At 27.3% G+C, this 21,397-nt stretch overlaps 1 protein-coding gene across 3 annotated transcripts in view; it reads right to left on the bottom strand.

Annotated features, from left to right (window-relative positions):
- Positions 1-21,397, bottom strand: part of LOC129962007 (iroquois-class homeodomain protein irx-3-like) — a 199,841-nt gene that overhangs the window by 146,595 nt on the left and 31,849 nt on the right. Inside the window, exon 1 of one of the 3 annotated variants that reach the window (XM_056075669.1) lies at positions 8,179-8,296. The exons of the other annotated variants lie outside the window; for them this stretch is intronic. Within the exon in view, the coding sequence (XP_055931644.1) occupies positions 8,179-8,232 (54 nt within the window). The 5' untranslated portion in view covers positions 8,233-8,296. Of the gene's footprint in view, positions 1-8,178; positions 8,297-21,397 lie in introns of those variants that run through there. 3 annotated transcript variants of the gene reach the window in all.

Raw genomic sequence — 21,397 nt, 5'->3', positions numbered from 1 at the left:
ACCGGGGGGAGGGCTCACTCTGTTTACCTGACGCCCCCACTTTCTCTCGACACCGTTTTCTCACGCTTTTTCTTATTCTTTTACTGTCTTGACTTTTTGTTTTCAATAGCGGTCGCATCAACTTTTCTGTAAAAGATTGTTTTCTTTTCTTTTCTTTTTTTCTTCTTCTTTCATCTTTTTGATAATATGGAATGGTGCAGATAATTTCCTTTGATGTTAATAAATCTTGGAAACGATTTTTAAATAGAAGGGATTGTTTATGACAGATTTTTTTTTTCTACATAGGGAAAGCTTTGTGGTCGCGAAAAAATATTTTGTGACTATAAACGAACGAAGATTGGTTCAATATCCAAAGTAGAAAGTGATGCTATAAGTAAAAAAAGTTTCTGATCAATGCCATATTAATTAATCAGGACCAGATTATTAATTTATCAAGTAGATCCATATCGATTCTTTTTATTTTCTAGAATTTTGAAAATTATTTAAGTTTGTGCTTTTATTGTAATTATATACTCTGCTATCAAACTTATTTAAATTAAAATCAAGTTTTATTTAAATAAATTTAGGAACTTTATGCTAATAATATTACTATTTAATTATCTTTGGTAAGTTTTATGCTATTTTATAATTTTTTTTTAAAAAAAGGGGTGCTTTATCAGTTAAAAAATATTTACTTCTAAAATTAAATATTATTTAGTTTGTGATATAAAAAGTTTCATTTTTTACTATTTTTTAAAAGATTATTTTTAAATTTTAATTGTGCATACAACTAAACTTTAGTTTGAATATTATGTTAACAACATTCCTACTTCATGACTATTTGAAAATTTTCTATTATGTCATTTTATAAACATAAAACATCTAGCTCTTTATCATTTAAAAAAATGTTCACACTTATTATTATTATTTGGTTTGTTTTATAAAGAATTTTCTTTCTTTTATTCTTTCTTTTTACTAGTTTTTCACTTTTTATTAAAAAAAATGTTAGTTGTGCATATTTTTCATATGTGTATATTGAAACCAATATTTAAAAAAAGTTATCAATAATAAATCTATTTTAGTTTTTCAGAATTGTTTATTTAAAACTACTTGTATAAAGATTAAATTGATAAAAAAATATTTGGTTTTGAATGGTTGGAAGAGGAAACTAACTCTAAGATTTGCATTACCCTAGGGATACTATAAGGTTTAATCCAGCCATCTGATTCATAATTAACAAGAAAATATTTAGTTAAATATATTTATTAGGAACAAATAAATGAAATACAGTATACTCCCGATTATCCGCGGAATTGGGTGGCGCGGCCGCCGCGGATAACAAAAATCGCGGATAATCCAAAAAAAGCTAAAAACGGGTATAGCAAAAGAGAAAACAGTCATTCCAACTTTGAAAAATCGTTTTATGTACAATAAAATGTAAAATAAACAGCAGGAAATGTTAAACTAACGCTTAATATTTTAGTATATCACTCAAAACTAACCTTAAATGCATTTTGTTAAGGAAAACAGAAAAGTGCTTTGTACTTACGTGAGGCGTCAAGGATACACAGAAAAATTAATAATTACAAAAGCATAACTGTAAAACTACGCATTTTTGAAGAAATCAGTCATTTGTGTGTTTGCTTCTTGCTTTGGAAGCATTTTCTCTTTGGTTGGAAGCAAAAAAAAAAAAAAAAAACTTAGTGCGGCAGGCGCGGATAATCGGGAGTCTACTGTATTTGAAATAAAGTTGTTTTTTGTTTGTTTATTTTATTTATTAATATTAAAAATTATAGAAAAAAATCTCTAAAATTCCTTAAAAGATATTATTCTACTGCGGAAATATTTGCATGAACCAAAGTAATTTTCTTTTTTCCTTTCTTACGAATTCTGAAAGAATTTTCATAGTGCATTTCTTATACTTCATGTCCAAAGGTATGCAACATGACTGTTCGTTTCTGTTCACTAAAGAACAGGTTCAGCAAGAAAATTATAGAAATAGACAGTGAATATATAGCCATCGTTGGGAGAAGAATGCTGAAATCCACTAGCCCACGGAAATCGTAGAGTATATCTAATTATCATACTAACGATCAACCAATCCCGAGTTATACAGCCTTTGAGTCAAATGAAGACATCAAAATCTGGGGAAAACATTGAAAGTGAGAAAAAATTATATCAAGTAATAAAAAAAAAACTAATTGCTGAAACCAAAATAAGAAAAGGGAAAATAAGAATAAGAAAATAAAAATAAGAAAATAAGTAAATTCAGATAACTAATTTATATGTTTGATGTTAATTATTTAATATTCTTTATTTCAATATAAGAAGCACAGAGTTCACCAAAATTAATAACAAGAATGAACCCTTGTTTGGAAATGTGAATTCAAAATCCTAAAATATGAAGAGTCATAATTGGTATAATTTAAGTTTATTACCTTAGAATTACGCCTTAAAAATTAACTAAGCCTTACCGTAATTAAAGCCTTATAATTTACTATCAAGTCGAACTACAAGACTCTTGATATTAGAAATGAATGACGCTTGATATGAAATCTGTCCTATTAGATATCTTTCGTTTTATTAATTTTTCACACATTTTTTAATAAATCGTTCTTGCCCCTTAATTGAATAGAAAAAGAAAAAAAATTCTTCTATTCCGAAAAAGTTTGAATTAACAACTGTTAAATTTAATCCAAGCTAACTTGCGCAAGACTGGAGTGAAAACATTGTTTCTAGTAATTTTGAGAGATCTTGTTCTTACGGTTTGAATTTGCGTATAACCCTTAACTGCTTTAATTTTAAAATCTATTTGAATGCATAATAACTGATAACCTAAACACTTTTAAACTTTTCATAATATATTGTAATACATAAATCAATCCGAGTTCTTTGAATTCGTAACCTGAAAATTTTATAAATTTCTATTTAGATACATTATAATACATATGTAAATTTAAATTCGTCAATTTATTTTTTGCATACATATTTACATTTGATGATGCATTATAATGCATAAGTTTATCCCAGGACATTTGAAATCTGAAAATGGTAGCTGTTTTTGATAATTATGTAGATTTCAAAGTGTTGAATTTGAGATCTTCCCTAATTATTTATGTTAAATGATATACATTAATGTTTAAATCTATTTTGATGGACTGAATGGGGAAAATATCGTATTATAATTGCTTTTTGCGTCTAATATCATGTATTTCCTAAAATTATCAATTCATCTATTCTTATCCTACTTTTACGAAGTAAATCTACAATTTTTACACATGCTTTCCATTTGTTGCATGCAAGCTGCAGACACAAGATTTTCTGCCTCCTTACATTAAAAAACCATGTCGCTTGGCGCCTGTTGGTATTTCTGAATGACACCAAAAAGAAAGGAAAAAAAAATTGCGCACATTCTGTAAGCGCACCTTTTCACATACCGCGTGGGAGAGAAAATAGAAAATAAAAAGTGCGCAAGAGTCGGGGGGCTTCGAAAAAGAGAAATGGGGCTAATTACGGAAAAATACGGGCTTCGATTCCTTGAAGCTACAGTTGATGCATATGTCGAGGATGTAGAACAGACGGAGACGAAGTGCAATTCCTTCTATTTCGAAACCTCCCACAGAGAAAAAGCGCACCCCATCCACCTTCCCTATGGGACAGCCCCAGGAACGCAAATTCTTCATTCGAAATGGGAAGATGTTTCATCTTGGAGCAGAATATATATTTTTTCTACTTTAAGGTTTCCATACATATTCTGTTGGTTTCTCTACATAATATTCATCATGTTATTTCACGTGTCCGCCCCCCTTTTTTTTTAATATAACTTGTTTGAATAACGGAGATTTTCTTATTGATTAATCTATTTTGTATCCTTACCATGAAATTTTGAAACTTTTCAAATAACTTCAGCTAAAGGAAAAATTTTTCTTTTTTAATGTAACCGTAACAGCACAGCCTCTTGTACAATACTGTACAATATTGTGGGACATTATTTTATTCAATATTCAACAATATTATACAATATTATTATAAGTATTCAACAATATTATTACAATATTAATTGTTCAATATCATAGAATATTGTACAATATGCATATGCTACTAGAAAATGACACAGAAAAGAAAGCAGCATTTTGAACATGACGCACATGAAATTTCTGGTAAGCGTAAACTGTTCTCTAAAATTTCTGTATTTTGAAACAAAATTTGAAAAATTAACTGCATTTCAAACAAGAAGATTTCTTACGTTGCTGTAAAACTGATCTTGCCTTTCGTGTCAGAATTCTCCCGTTTCTATTTTTCATAATGTTTGTCTAAATAACGTAGATGTCTTATATTAGAAGTTTAATATTTTCTATAATTTTAATAAAAATTTATAATTCAGGCAATTTTTATGGGTGTAAAAACTAGAAACATATTTTTAAATTTTTCAATCTAAAGTGCCTTCTGAAAAACGCGTTTGACGAGAGCTATTAAATGTCAGAAACATTTTCGCATACCCAAGCATTAGCAAAGATAATTGAAATATGTAAACGTTATATTCCCTAAAAAATAATAAAAAAAGTTACAAATAGTAGTTTAACAAATTAAAATGATTTTTCTCACCATTTAAAAAACCATAAGAAACGTTCAGCCTCTATAGATGCAGCTAATCAGGCCTATTCCCCATAATTCCATTATATTTTCTTTATAATAGCATACATTTAGATGCTTCGGTTTCAAGTCAAAGAAGTTATTAATTATGTCATTAAATTATTACAGGTTGGAATTTTAAATGAATTATCTATTATAGATATCTTTTTACTTTACTTTACGATTATTTTATTTTTTATCTATTTGGCTAATTTCTGAAAACTTGATTCTCTTCATTGAATAATATCTGATTAAATAAGTTTTCGAAGTTTCTTTTATTGAGTTAAAGTAAGACAGCTTTCATATTCGGCCCAAACCAATAATGTCATTCAGTTTAAAAAATTACTACGATGCGTCAAATAAATGGACCTGTTACTATGTACGAGAACTTGCGTGTAAGGGTTCCTGGAAATGCATCAAGAATTTCACAATTATTGTTTTTAATTAATATAAAATAATTTCTGATTTATTTGTTTATTTTCTGATAGATAAATTTTAGATTTTTTTATCCATCATGGATGTATTTTACAGAAGCATGGATATTCCAAATTTGAAAGATTATTTTCATCACCTTATTTGGACTAATATTGATACAGTACATATTGAATTTCACGTTTGATGTTTAATTGGCATCAATGCAATTTCATTTGGATATCATTGATTTCAATAAGCAGATTTTCTTCCATCCATGACATAACCTAGTGATCACTTCTGGATAAATTTCTGCAATGGCCCTTAGACTATTCAATTTCCTCCCCCCAACTTTCAAAACTAGATGTATTTTATTGATCTTAATTTAATCTGATAAGCAATTTTTATGTAATAAATATCATAATAAACTCAAATAACTAAATATTCAATTGCTGATCACTTTCAGAGAGTTGGCGTAAAATATAAAATGGATTTAAATTCAGAGTTAATGGCAATCTTGAACAAAATAAAAATATTTAAACTGTCTAATCATTCTGATACTAACTTTGGTAAAATTGTTTGGTTGTGAATCATTGAGATACCTGAGAAAGAATTTGTAATTCGGAAGCATAAGAAGCATAGAAATCTTAATGATAATGTTTCAAACTCTAAATATTCTTTAAATGATAAGTACGACAGCATGAAACTTGTACATCAAATAAAATCACAAGATTATATTACCTTGAAGGTGCTAAAAAACTAAATCTCGAAGCATTCAGTTCCTCGAAATTTGAAGGGACCTCTAAGCAGTTGACCTTTTTTTCTCTTTTTTAAAGATCTATTTCTTATGATCAGATTTCTCCAATGCAGACTATAAGGTAATGAATTAAGATGCGTTGCAGTAGCATTAGTCAGAACCAGATAATGAAATATAGGCAAAGTAGAAAAGTACCTTTGGCTCCCAGACACTAAATTTCAGATACATTTTTTAGCGTTATTTTTTGATAAAATAAAGAGCCAAGCACAATAACTGATTTTTTGCGGGGTATTTGAAATACTAATGCCAACTTCTCAGTATACTTAGCGAGGCGGAGTAAATTTTGACGATACTGAAATCAATTTTTTCGGAAGAGTCCTATGATAAAATATTTTGTGAGATTATTGAAATTTGCTACATGAAAATGATTATATAAATAATTTAGACAAATAAAAATGATGCGGTGCAGGAAATTAGAAATTGGAAAAGGAGGCATCAAAAGATAAATTGCCTTAGAGCTGCTAGAGAGCTCAATCCGTCTCTGTAACGGGTAAAAGAAATCCTGTGTGGCTCAACAAACTAAATTTATTCAGAGAAAATTGGCAAATGCAAATCAAAAATTTACATAAAAATCTGTTACTTATAATAATTGTTATTTATGAAAGTTAAAAAAACTATTCTGAAAAATCCGCCTATATTCTTTATTTTACAAAATGAATGAATATGCCAGAAGAAAGAAGAGATAACATTTGATCGATTTGGTGGATATATTTTAATCATTAAAGAAAACAGAAATTGCAAATCTCTTATAAAGAAGTTAAAAATATTTTGAGATAATAAAAGATAGTTTTTAGATAAAAGATAATTTTGAAATAATAAACATTATTAAAAGTGAGATAATAAAGAACTTGCTTTGGTTTTTAACAAAATATTTAGAAATCTTCGCTCTGATCGTCACATGAAGTTATTTAGGTAGTCATAATTTAACATATTTCACGTTAAAAGGCGTCTAAATAAAGAAATGGCTTCTAATTTAGAAATAAATATTAAAGTTTAATTTTCACTGGCATTTATGTTTTTTACATTCGAAGAATACAAGCAATGTGAATAAACATTTGAATGGAATGTTAAAGGAAAAACTAATATCATATTTTAAGATACTGAATTAAATAGTAATGGTGTAATTAAGATAATGATAAATAAAATTTTTCAAAAATAATTTGAGATTGTGAAACATTCTTTTTTTTAAAGCTGTTAAAGAATACCGTTAAACTACACAAATCCTATGAACGACACAACTTTAAGAAATTTTGTAACGGAAACTGAATGCCCATAAAAGCAGATTCAAGTGTTCGCTTCAAATAATTTCTTTATTTATATCTTAGTTGATTAAAACTAGTCTGTCAAAAATCATTCGTTTTTACTTTAATATTAATTTATCAATACTTAATTTTATCATTTAAAATAAATTTTCAAAAATTCAATAAATGATAAACAAAATTATAAGCTTTCTTTTTTTTTTAATTCTAAGAGGAAAGGTGTTTTAATAGAGAACTTTTAATATATTTTTGATTAAGTGACTAATAACTGTTATTAAATTAAATAAAATAATATAATTAATTAATATTGAATTAAATATAGCCAATAAAGTTGTACTATAATTTTTTTTAGAAATTCTTACAAGCTTTTAAGCTCTTTTGTTTAAAAATAAAATAATCGAGAATGTAGCTTAAAAAAATTATCGCTCATAAAAATGGCAAATTAGTTCAAAGTATGCACCTGAATTTTTAAAACAATATAAATATTCCTAATTATCCATATAGCCAAAAAGAAGAAAAAACAAGCAAACCTAGTGATAGATTAGGAATTATGTTTTTAAATGAAATCTTGAAAATTTATTTGTTGTTCAATCTTTGAATCACTTCAAAAATCCTAAATAGCATTATTATATAATTCATGAATAGTTACATAGCTTGATTAGTTCAGCTCCAAAATATTTTTATAAACAGCTGCTATTGTAAAATATTAGAGAAAAAACGGTTAATGTTTCAGTTTTCTAATTTAACTATTACATCAAATTTAATCCATATTGGAGCTAGATAGCAAATATCTCTCAACTTGATGCAATTTAGAATAATGAGCTTGAAATCTTTAAATTGGCGAAGGTCCCGATTGCTTAATTTCTATCATCATTTTTAAATTTACGGTAAGAATGTGAATACTTCCTTACTACATTTATTTGTAAATTCCAATATTTAAAACAAATTAAATCATTAAATGAAAAAAAAAAAGGGGAGAACGGATTTGCTACTGTATAAAATCCTCCTATATAAGTTAAATATAAAATTAAATTAAAAAGACTCAAAATCAGAAAAGCAAATGAGCAAAACTCCACATACTTGTTCTTCGGCATTCGATGCCAATCGATCCTTTTTGCTGCTTTGTCTCAACATGCTGAAGAATGAGAATAAAGTCTGCAAGGGTCATCATGTCCATTCCCCCGATGATGATTCCCTTAACGAGGTGTAACACTTAATCAGGGGCACTCCGTTCCCGTCAATTGACAGTCAGCGTCGCGAAACCGGAGCCTTTCGCAGAAAGCAATTATCACAGGGGAGGATACACAAACCTCAAATGGCCCGAATATGAATTAATGATTCAGACATCTTTACCTACGAGCTCGGCGTGCTTTGAAAACCTCTTAGAAATGTGAATTCAGCTTTCGTGTGCATTTTATTTTAAGCATCTTGTGTGTCACAAGATGAAATGTGAATTCCGCTTTCATGTGTATTTGATTCTAAGTATCCTGTGTGCCACAAGATGTTACGAGATGCTATTAGAGGAAATTAAAATTTTCAGATAGATTACTTTTTGCCTGAATGAACTATATATATATATATATATATATATTTCATAATCTACTTGAGAGTTTTTATTAGTCGAATTCAACTAAAGTTGTTAAATAAAAGCAAACGGATTAAGGAATGCAGATATTTAAAAACTTTCAAGCTTTCTTAACCTTCAGATGCCTTCTTAGCCTTTCTCCCCCCCCCCCCCAAAATGCATATATTTTAGTAATTTTAAAACTTTTTTTGAATATAAAATTTTAATTAAGAACAATTATATAAACAGAATATTATGAGAAACTGTCAGAAAGCTAAAATTTTCCGATAATGTATAGATTTTTTATGAATTTTATAGAAAGTGTTTCAACTCTATATTGTACAAAATTTTTAAAAAACAAAAGTTTTTTTAATAGACTTAAATTTAAGAAATAAAGCAACAAAATTAAAAATTGTTATTAAATTTAAAGTTTTTATTAAAATTAATCGATTAAACAAATACTAGAATATATAAAAAAAGATTAAGACAATTTTCCTTTCAGGTCAGATATGTTCCTCCGAATTGATAAGAGTTTGTTTGTCATAAAAAAAATTGGAAGAAAGCAAAAAACAAATTTATATCAGCAGCAGGCTCTCTGCCTTTTTCTGTTATTAATTGTCCCGTTAATAACCTATTCTCCCTTCCGTTTGTTCCCTTTTTGAAGATATTATTTAATATCAAATAATATCTTAAGTAAATATTGCAAATTCCTTAAATAACCAAAGTGATAACTTCAAAAATGATTTTCTAACAAAAAATATTTTCATTTCTTTTGTTTAAAAATAAAATAATCGAGAATGTAGCTTAAAAAAATTATCGCTCATAAAAATGGCAAATTAGTTCAAAGTATGCACCTGAATTTTTAAAACAATATAAATATTCCTAATTATCCATATAGCCAAAAAGAAGAAAAAACAAGCAAACCTAGTGATAGATTAGGAATTATGTTTTTAAATGAAATCTTGAAAATTTATTTGTTGTTCAATCTTTGAATCACTTCAAAAATCCTAAATAGCATTATTATATAATTCATGAATAGTTACATAGCTTGATTAGTTCAGCTCCAAAATTTTTTTAAAATAAAAATAAATTTAAAAATAAAAATTTGAAAATACGAACCTTTCTTTTTCTTTAAATCACTTATTTTTACAACATACATAACATAACTTATTTTAATCCAGTAAATTTCATTTTTGTTAAAAAAAATAAATTATTATTCTGAGTGGTGCTTACGAAAGTCATTGTAATGCACAACAGAAAAAGAAACTCATTAAAAAATCCAAGGTTGACGAGGATATTTTACATGAACAACGCAATAAATTATGTTTTTATATAGTCTTGAGAAATTTGGATGATTACATTTAAAAATATGTAAACATAACTAATAAAAGTGGTTTGTATTCATGTCATATAATAATCTCGATTTCACTTGAAAATGCTACTTAATGATTTTGATGTCAAAAGAAAATTCTAAATATTATTTATATTTTAGCATATTTCATAAATATCTATGTAACCTCAGTAATGACTTCATTGTGACTTAAATAATGAAATTCATGAAATTTTAAAGTTAAAATAATATAAAATTGTGCTTAAATCATCTTTCTTACGTTTTATCAAAAAAAATATATTTGACGAATATTTAAACCATTGGTTTAAAATCGTCCTTAAGAGATAATTTTTCTAAAAAAATTCAAGAAAAATGTTTTAAAGTATATTTGTATAACATATACTTTTTTTTTAATAAGTGGTACGTTTTTGTTACAGCTCTTCGGATTTCAGATTTAAATTTCATTCTTGGAAAGAATCATTGATTTGAGATTACAGCTAGAAAAAACAATTTTAATTCATTTCACCTTTAGATTCATCAACAACTATTAATTTAATTATATGAGGAATTCACTTTACCGTTAGAAGTCTTATTTTTTAAAATTCCGGACAAAAATAAATACTCATAATACTATTTTTCGATATTGAAAATAAAAGAAGTAACAAAGCATAAACCAATGATAATCAAGTAATAAGAAATAATAACAAAATTTCATTCAATTTTTTTCTAACTCAATAGGGTTAACTAATGACTCTTTTTATTCTTAAAAAGAATTAAATAAAAAAAATTTTCTTGAAACACATTTTGAATAAATTTTATTGAAATGTTTTTAATCAAGGTAAAATTCAATAATTTGTGAGAAACAAATGATAAAGTTTATCACCAAGCAAAAATTGTTTAAGACTTTATTCTATTTATTTATGCAACGGGTCCTGTCCTCATATTTTGGTCCGGAATTAAAATTTAGGTTACAATTACTGAAGTTATAATTTTATAAAAACTCAAATATAAATGAGAATATCATTTTAATTAAGACTTTAAAGCATTCATTGCATTTTAGCAAAGACTTGATACTATTTTTTTATTCAATGGAACTTGACCTGATGTTTGGTCCAAAATTAAAATTTAGGTTACAAATTACTGAAGTTATAAATATGTTAAAATATAAATATAAATGAGAATGTCATTTTAATTTTAAAAAATCTCATTAAAATTTAAAAGCAAGCCCAATAGTTTTTTTTTCTCCCTCTCTCTCTATTTTTTACTAAATTTCCAGATTTTTTTTCCTGTTTATATCATCATTTAAGGTTGTGAAAAAAATGTTCCTTTATGGATGGGATAGCTAATTTAAAATGAGAAAATTAAGTAGTTCCGCCTTATTAGATAAATCTTTTCTCTAATAAACACAAGAACACACACAAAAAAAATACCAAATCATTGTGATTTTTTTAAAATTAAAAATCAGTACCTTTAAATACAATTCGTTTCTATTCATAATTATTTAATATTTGATTTCCTGCCTTTTCTCTATCCAAATTCCCAATTGATATTGGGAAAATAATTTTCATTCATATTTGGTTTAGCGAGAAAAAAAAAATTTAACCAGCCTCATTCTACTAGATTCCCTGAGCAAGCGCAGGAGCACAATAAATTAACTTAACTAAACCATTATTTTTATTTAGTTACACGTGTGCCTTCATCCCAAAAGCCACTTGAAATAATTCATGCATTACATAACATAAAAAGCAATTAAATAAAAAGAGGGAGCGAGGAATTTAATAATGAGTACATGCGGCTATCACATGAAGCATCCGGTCGCCGGTGCCGTGATGAAAACATCAGTGAGTGATGCTCCATGTTTCGGTGATATCAAAGGCACGAGCTCATTTAGGGACGTCACATAATGACTTTAATTTGCGCCCCACCGTCTTCATTGAGCAAGGACATTACGATAATTTGTTATTGGACCACTACTATTAAGCTCCGTGTTATTAGAGACGGCGGAAAATTAAATACACGCAGACTATACGAATGAAGAAAAATTAGACCAATGCCAAAAGCATTCTCTTCTATAACACCTTTTTAATAGTAAAATGTAAGTATATCTTAAGTTGTTATGAGAGACAAGACGTTCGCTGCTTGTTTGTGTTATTCAGGAACTGGTGGTAAAAGTTTGCGAAACTGAAATTTCAGGATTCATTGAATTTCATAATTGAAAAAAAAATGTATGGAATTTGTATGATAGTGCAGTCTTAAATGTTTGAGAGTATATTTTAAATACATAATTATACTTATTGTTTACTTGATAATATTAATAACTGGCAAAATTTTTTTGTTAAAAATTAATTAGTTATGTTAAACATAACTTATTATTATTAATTGATTGAGTAATTTTTTTATTGTCCAAAGTGCTAGTAATGACTAAGCTGTGCCATTTTTTTGCTATTGTTTTTATAGGTTTCTATGCATGCTGCTATCTTTTGACCACTTATATCTCATAATATGAACCATGTCTTGTCAAAGAATAATAATCGATAAAATCCAAAATAAAATTTATTATAAATTATTATTAATTTTGTTATTATAAATTAATTTATTTTATTTTTTAAATCATTTAAAAATATATTATATGGTCAAAGTAATCACCAGTATGTTTCACTTTATAAGAGGCATTAAATAATTTGTTTTTTTTCATTTTTTTTAAAGATTCTATATATGTTGCCGTTGAGCGAGCACATCTCATAATAACAAATATTATTACATATTAACATTAACTGAGAAGTGTTATTTTTCTAGAAGAATAAACATTGAGATTTTTTTATAATGATGTAATTTTACAATGATGTAATAAAAATTTAATAATATCACGACATACGCTATAATATCTTTGAAAAGGAATTGCTTTATTATACATTCAAACTGATCGATTGTATTTGCTATTATTCAATAGCTATACAGGAAATATTTTCATTTTTTAAATACTTTCTGTGTATGATTTTATACTTTGAACACTCATCACTCGTGATAGATATTAAACATATAAAAAAAAATGTCGATAAAATCCCAAATAAAATTTATTTTTCACTCGCTAAAAAAAGTCAATTGATTATGCTTAAAATGATCGTTCATGAATTTTTAACTATAAAGTTACCACAGGTTACTACATGTACTGCTGTATTTTGAGGGCGTGTCTCTCCTAATATGAAATACTTTCTGTCTAAGATAAATAATCGATAAAATTCATAAAAAAAGTTTATTATGTATACACATTTAAAAAAATACAGTTATATAATCAAAGTAAACCTCTGTTTGTTTCACTTTACAAGAGGCATTCAAAAACAAATTTCACTTTTAAAAAAAGTTTTTAAAAAATATTTTGCTGTTTAAAGAGTATATCTTATAATATTAAATCCAAACAATAGTCGATATGACTATAATATAAAACTGTTACTCAAAATCAAAACAATTCTGTCAGTGGCATGTAAGATAAATGTTTCATACCTCTTAAACCAACAGCTGATTAATTTAATGCTTGAGTCTCTGCGATTGCAATCTTTTGATAATTTATCTTGAGTTATTTTTATCAATTTCCAGCTGTATTCTTTGCATCGCTGTATGAAGTAATACTTCTAGAAGAAATATGGTTATTTATATTTTACTCACCACCGCATCTTCTACCGGTCTCTGCCTTCAAAGAAAAAGAAAGAAAGAAAATCACATCCGGTTCTGTATTATCTATCTTTTTCTCTCTCTTTTCCCTGCTTCCGACAAACAGCCAAGACTGTCGTCAAAGTCAGAATGACTATTTCAGAGATAAACAGTGATTCCCACGTTAGCGGTCAAAATGAAATAATTGACAATTACTTCCCGTTTTGATAGCAAGGGGGATATCATTCTATGTCTTTGGTTTTTAAATGTCTCTTTAACGAGATTTTGATTAGAAATTGTCACTTACTGTGTTTGAGATAAAAATAGACGGTTTTATATTCGGCATTCCCTTAGAAAGCTCTGCATCAGTTGATGCTGATTTTTGTTAACTCATTTCATCAATTGCAATGTAGTAATGGCTCTTCCATTAATAAATTGAACCTCTCTAAAACACGAGCAATAAAAGAAAGCCAAGAAAATATAATATTACGACCTAAGTTTCCTTATTTCCAGATGAAATGGGACGTTTTTTTGCTTTTGAATGGCACTGATATTTAAATTTCGTTTATTTCGTAGGGTTGTGATAAGAAATGGCTATATATATATTATTTGTAATAAAGCTATCATTTATGATTTTATTAAATTTTTTATGATATTTATTGTTAATTTCGACTCAATTGGAGAATAAGACTTGGTTTTTTTTATGACATAAGAACCATAAAGTTGAATATACCGAGCCAAGAAAAAGTTAAAAATCCTATTATTTTAAAAGTATAAAAGAACTGTGAAAAAACAGAAGAGGTAAGAGCTCTCCCTGGAAATTTCTCATATGCTCTCTATTAAATGTATTTATGTAATAAACGTATGCTATTGACGAAGAATAGTTACGGAACAGCCCATTTGAGTTCAATCTTTGGCGATTCATCGATGGGATGTAAATAATAAATAAGTATCAGAAAATCGAAAATGTATTTCGGATACCTTTTTCTGAACCAATATATTTGACTCATAACTACAAGTATAATTACAAAATCACATTCCAAACTTCATATATTTATTTAAGCCATTGCGTTTTTGAGTTATCGCGTTTACGTGCTTGTGAATATTCAGACCGACAGATAGTCAACTTCTCGACAAATTTGGTTCCATATTTACTACATATTTATATATTAAATCTGTGTACCAAATTTTATTCATTATGTCTTTTCGTTTTGTAGTTATTAAATTCACACGTACTCAAAAAGCCATATTGACTAACTTCCTCTTAATAGATTTCAATCAAAATTTGATAGAATCCTACAAATTAGGTCTAAAATCCATGCACCAAATTTCATCTGTCTAGTCAAATGCATTTTTCAGTTATAGTGTTCATAAACAAACGTAAATCAAGAAATATGTTTTTCGAACTCAAGATGGTCTAAAAATGTAAAGTTTCATCAAAATTTCGAGTTCGAATTTTTTTAAGGGTTACAATACTATCACTTTATGTATTTCGTAGACGAAAAAGTAAAAAGACACTTTAAAATTTTAAATTAAATGAATGGGAAAATTAAATGAATAAATGAAAATTTAATTGACTTTAAAAATGCAAAAAGATGATTACAAAGAAATTTCTGAAGTTGGTAACGAAACTTTACAATTTTTGCGGCACTGAAACTTGACCACTCAAACAGAATATAGCAGACTGCCATGTGACATTTGTAATATGGGCACGTTGGTGGTTATGTTTCAGCAACAAATAAAAATGTATAAATCTTATATGCCCTACGCCCCTAGTGAATTAAAGCTTTGACTGTTTCCCTGTTCGTTGGTGAAGGCCAAAGTTGAACAAAAGGTAGGAGAATAAAAAAATATGAACGCGAAACTGAGTTTCGTTATAAAATAACCAATTTTAAGACTATGAAAGATGCCAAAAATTCAAAACATTTTACATTATTTCACTTATAAAATTCAAATCAAATGAGAGAATGAAAAAAAAACCTTGATTATTATTTTAATATAATTTTGCTTAACGTGCACCAAAAATTATATATAAATATATATATATATATATATATATATATATATATATATATATATATATATATAAACACATATGATTTTCTTCAAGATATATATATATATATATATATATATATATATATATATATATATATATATATATATATATATATATATATATATATATATATATATATATATATATATATATATATATATATTCCTGTTTACTTAGAATAGTACATTTTGTATAGTAAAAAAAAGATGTTAGATTTCAACATTTTTACAGAATATTTTCAATTAGAAACATACATAAAAATTTTTACTCTTCATTTCGATTTTGTTGTATGTAATAAAACACAATTCTAAGCAGAATTTTGAAACCCAATATCTTTAAAAAATGATGAGATTAAAATCTTTTTAACAAAATGCCGCACGTTTTTAATTTAATGATCTTACTCAGGAAATTTTTTTTTAATTGTTTATGACTGTTATGAAATTGTCAGTCGTATATCTGAAAGGGAAAATTGTCACATTTTGTCACAGTTTTTCCATGGAAACTCTGGACGGCTGTAACCGTCTTTTACTAATCACGACATTTTTTTACTTCTTACAGCAAATGACGTCTCAGAGCAATCCATCATTTGGCTACATAGGCCAAAAATCGGGCGGCTATAGCCGCCCTTTGAAGCAAAGTATTAATTAAAAATACAAAGTTATAGAATAAAATAATTGAACGTATTAACAAGAAACTATATATAATTTTTCCATGATTTAAATTTTCCAAAAAGTATTAATGTGTTTAGAATCTGCAAATTGGACTGCATTAACAGATTCTAAATATAGAGAAATATATTCTAATTCATGACAATAAAAAGTCAGTGTAAGAAAAATGTTTGTAAATTTTTCGTTTTTATACACTATTTATTAACTGTACTACATAAATGCAGTGACTTTTTAAGTAAATTTAAGAATTAACAGACGTTTTATTTTTGAATAACGGAGTGTAAAATTCAAAATTTTTCCTTTTTCTTTTTATTTTGCAGCAAGCATTGTCTTTTTTTTTTCTAATATTTTGCATGATAACAAGAGGATATGAATATTGGTTTGTTTTTCATACGATTTACTTTTTTTAATTATTTGATTCGTTTTTTTTAATTAATTTCTGCAATGAGAGAAATAAAGTATTCACAGAACCATATTTAACTTTTCTAAAAGCACTTTTACTATTTTTTTATCAAATATTTTAAAATACTTTTTAATAACTTAAAACAGATTTCAGATTTACTGTTAAACACATCAACTACTGTTAAGACAGTTATTTTCTAAGTGAGAGGATACATTTTTGCCGCAAACAATATATTCTGTAAACTTTATATATTTGCATCATATTTATAATATTGGAAAAACCTAACAAATATATAATTAAGAAATAAATTATTTACATCCCATATATTGATACACAGAATAGTTCAGATGCCCGGGCTAAATAAGAAAATAAAATAGAAATAGAAATGGGGAAGGGGGGAATAGTAAATACAAATATATATGAGAGCAAAGCACAATATATATTTTTAAAAAATTACCTATGAGAGTAAAAATATCAACGTAAAGTAAAATAAATAAATGACTGCAGTAAACTATCAGTTCTTCATGATATTTTATGGAGCAGTTACACTTATGAGCAAATTCTGCTGATTATCCATCAAATGGTAAAAAAAAAATTAGTATTAATAAAAAATATTTTTATTCACATAAATTTTCAGTAGAGAAGCCACGCGTGCAATTATGGCTTAATAAATAAAAAAGTTCCTATATTTACAAGTTTTTTTCATATTTATTTTGCTACAAAATAATATTTAACCTTTCTTTTTTATTTTTGAGTTAAAGCATCTCCTATTTTTGCTTATGATTAAGATTTTTTTTAAACATTTTTTGAATTGGCAATCACACAAAATATTTATACTTATGAGCAAAAAGCTTATTGCAAAATAAATTCTAAACTCAAAAAAGAATTCAAAAAACCGTATTCATTCAAAAAAACCGTAATAATATTTACAAAACAACACTTGTAAACACACAATACAAACACAAAAATACACACAATACAAAACAAAGTGAATAACATTGATTTGCAAGAAGCTTTAAGCTTGATTCAATTTCTAATACGATTGAAGAAAATCCCTAATGTTTTGTGTATTGCGGATAATTATCTTATTGTTTTTGACTATTTAAAGAGAGTCTAAAACTGAGGTGAGTGATTCTGACTTTTTCAAACCTAAAGAAGATTTGAAAATAATTTAAACGATGATTTAAAAATTTATTAATTCTTTTATGATCTGTTTAAAAAATAATCCGAATTAAATCAGGCTTATTTCAGTGCTAGCTGTATTTTTGACATTCCGCTTATTATAATAAAATATCAACCAGCTGAGATTTTTTTTAAAAATTTCTTTATTAACATTTTATATATTTAAATTAATTTTTAAAAGTCAATCTCTATTTTAATTATCATGCAATACTGAAGTCGTGTATATTAATTCAATCATTTTTCTTTCACACATTCAGATTTCAACTCTTATTTTTGAATAAATGTATTTTATATATTTTTTTAGACAAATTCGATTACTCTATTTCCCAAACAAGTATATTCACTTTTATTATTTGTGAAATGCGTGCATTTTTGTAATCTTGTTGAAACTATAAAAATCATTTAACTTTCTGCTAAAATAATTTTTAAAAAGTATTGTTACAATAGAATAAAATTGAAAATATATTTAAAAAAATTATTGAAATTAGGGGAGAATTGTAAGGCACGAAAATTTCAGTAGTTTAAAATATGAATTTTTATGTTTAAGGTTGACGAATGAAACATTTTAAGCTATAATATTATCAAATGTTATAGTATGAAAAAAAAAAAAAAAAAACTCCAAAACTTAGTTATATTTTAATTTAAAAAAATTTAAAAATTGTTCCAAAATGCAGATTTTTTTATTATATTTGTGACAAATTTGGTAACTCTAACTCCCCAAACAAGAATGTGGGCACTCATATTCGTTTTTATTATTTACAAAAATTCGTCAGCCATTTCCAAAAATACTGAATACATGCAGTTAAATTATGAAGTTTCCTCAAATCTCTTCAAAACCAAAAAAATTGCTTTCTTCCCTATCACCTAACGTGTGCACCATATCGTCTTTTCCTAATCGACACCGGAAATATACATCATTTAAATTAGATCATACGCACTTCACTTGAAGCACACTTTGAATTTCAGCGTGGCGATAACTGCAGTTGAGTTCGATGGCCCCTGTTTTTACCCACATATTTTAAATAACGTGTCGTTCCGTTGATAAAGCGCAAGAGGCAGTGAACAGGAGCTACTAATGAAAGCAGGCAGGGAGATAGGAGCGGAATTTTTTGTCCTTGTTGGCAAATACTCCGAGAGAATGCATTAAGATAAAAAACGTCTGCTCGTTCCTTCCGACACCTCAGATATCTTCTTCTCCTCTCTCTAAGATTTTTTTTTCTTTCTTCTTTTTTACTTACTTACTTTCCTCGAAGATATTGTTAGTTATCTTCTTGTTGACCTGGTTGGTAATGAGTCTTCAAGTGCCAATAGAAGTTGAAGATAGAAGCATTGTTTCGGTAATTTTCTGTGATTGTCAAGCTTTTAGCTTTTAAGGCTCTAATTCCTCATCCCTTTTCAATAAAATTTATCAAATATTCCTTTCACATAAATAATTTTTGAATTTTATGTAAGTAACATATCTAAAGGATTTTAATCACGAGAAATTCCATATATATTATCTAGTTATACGTATATGATAACTTAATCAAGAATTTTTCAAAACACTTTGCTGTCAACTTCTCAAGTAGAATTTGCTTCATAACAACTTTGCTATGAGTTTAGCTTTGAAGTATGAAACAAGAAAAATTCTACACTGATAATCTTTCATCAATACAGTAAACAAACATTTAAAAAAAATACGATTTCGTGTTAAACTCTCAAAAGTATTTCAATAATGAAATAGGGACAGTCAGTCTATCATGGAACAAAGGTTTTGCGAGCATGCCAGGCAAAGAATCTGCCAACTATTTTACAAAAATTGTTGCACTGCGTTAAGAGGAACTGTCTTTGCACCTGATTCATTTTAAAGTATACAGTTAAAAAAAATTCTGTTAAATAGCAGGCAAACTATTAGATGAATTCCGAGAAAAGATCACAAAATGTTTCACAGAAATCACAAATGTTCACAGAAAAATATTATAAATATTTTTAATCGGAAATGATTCATTTCATTCGTACTTATACAATATCAAATTAGACAGTGCAGCAAATTATGTGTGGGCGACTCACAAGGATTTTATATTAGAAAATTTCATTTAAACGGAACCCCGGACGCAAACAAAACATCGCAGCTCAAAATTTTAGTTAATAATAATTTTGATTTGATGAAAGTGAGAGAAATTTTTAGAATTTCCAACTGCATCTGCAGGGAATCTTTGATTGAAAAAAATTCATCGGAAAAAAGTACCTATGATTCTCTTAACTTTTTAAAGAATTTTTGATTTAGTTTCAAGACTAAAACTTTTAATTTTGAAATTGATTTTAAATATTTATACATGCTGCAACAGGCTTTATTTTTTAAATTTCAAAATTTTATCTGATTTTTTTTTTGAATTTTTATTTGATATCGCTGCAAGAACTGGTAATTTGCTCTTAAATTCTTGATTTTTCTCTGAGGTGCGTTCAAAGTTTTAATAATTTTTCTTTGTTAATTCCATATCCATTTTGCGTAATTCAATGCAGATGTTATTATTATTATTTTTTTTGTGATGAAATTTGCTACCATCTGTTTCAATACTTTATACCTTCCGGGTAAACTGACTTGAAGCTGGTACATAAATAAAAACACAACGGCTTATGATCCAAGTTTTTCTGGTTTAAAAAAAATGTCGCCAGCTGGAGTTTAAAAAATTATGTTATCTTTTTTATCTGCTGCATATCATTTTGACAGCTTTCGTTAATCATATGCTGTAAGTCATAAAACCAGCTATAAGCATACAATTAAAAAAATATGATGTTTAGTGATGAACACAATACTCAGAAACCCTCATAAAGAGCATTAACAAGAAGTGGTTTCATACAATCAAGGCAAGTAATGTCATCTACTTTTACACGCATGGTCCCTGAAGATCGTATTGACAAGGTTTAGCAAAGGTCGTATTTCGTTCCCTACGGCTAAAAGTGTCTTTTAATGTTGGGTCTGTTTTTAAATGCGTAACACGACCCCACCTTATCACTAGAACCTAGAATCACAAGGGAGGAAATTAGAAATTTTTTCGAATAATCACTGTTCACTCATCCTAAGTGGACAACAGGGTGGGCATTTGGGGGTTGCAGGACCACAGTTTCCTGCTACCTTATCAATAAAGAGTGGCCCACCCTTGCTTCGTTATACCTGTCTTGATTTTTGATTGGTTGCATCGTAACTGCGGATTGGCCACCAGGTAGTTGAGATAAGTAGATGTGCCCGGCAATTTTTGTTTTATTGTTCTTTTTTTAGTGTTCGAGTGTGACGTTTTGTTTTCCGTGTCACGCAAGCCATGTCGAGAGGATTTTGTTTGCATCGTCTCTTTGGTTCCAGCCATAAACGTAAACATTATTTATGACGAGTGCCTAGAAGGTTTTTACGTTTGTTTGTACAAAAAATAATTAACTAGTACATAAAAATGATAGCATAAATATAGAA

This window comes from Argiope bruennichi, chromosome 2, assembly GCF_947563725.1.
Source record: "Argiope bruennichi chromosome 2, qqArgBrue1.1, whole genome shotgun sequence".
NCBI classification, from domain to species: Eukaryota; Metazoa; Arthropoda; class Arachnida; order Araneae; family Araneidae; genus Argiope; species Argiope bruennichi.
Note: the sequence above shows the minus strand (reverse complement) of the source record. Positions and strands in the feature narration are given on the sequence as shown.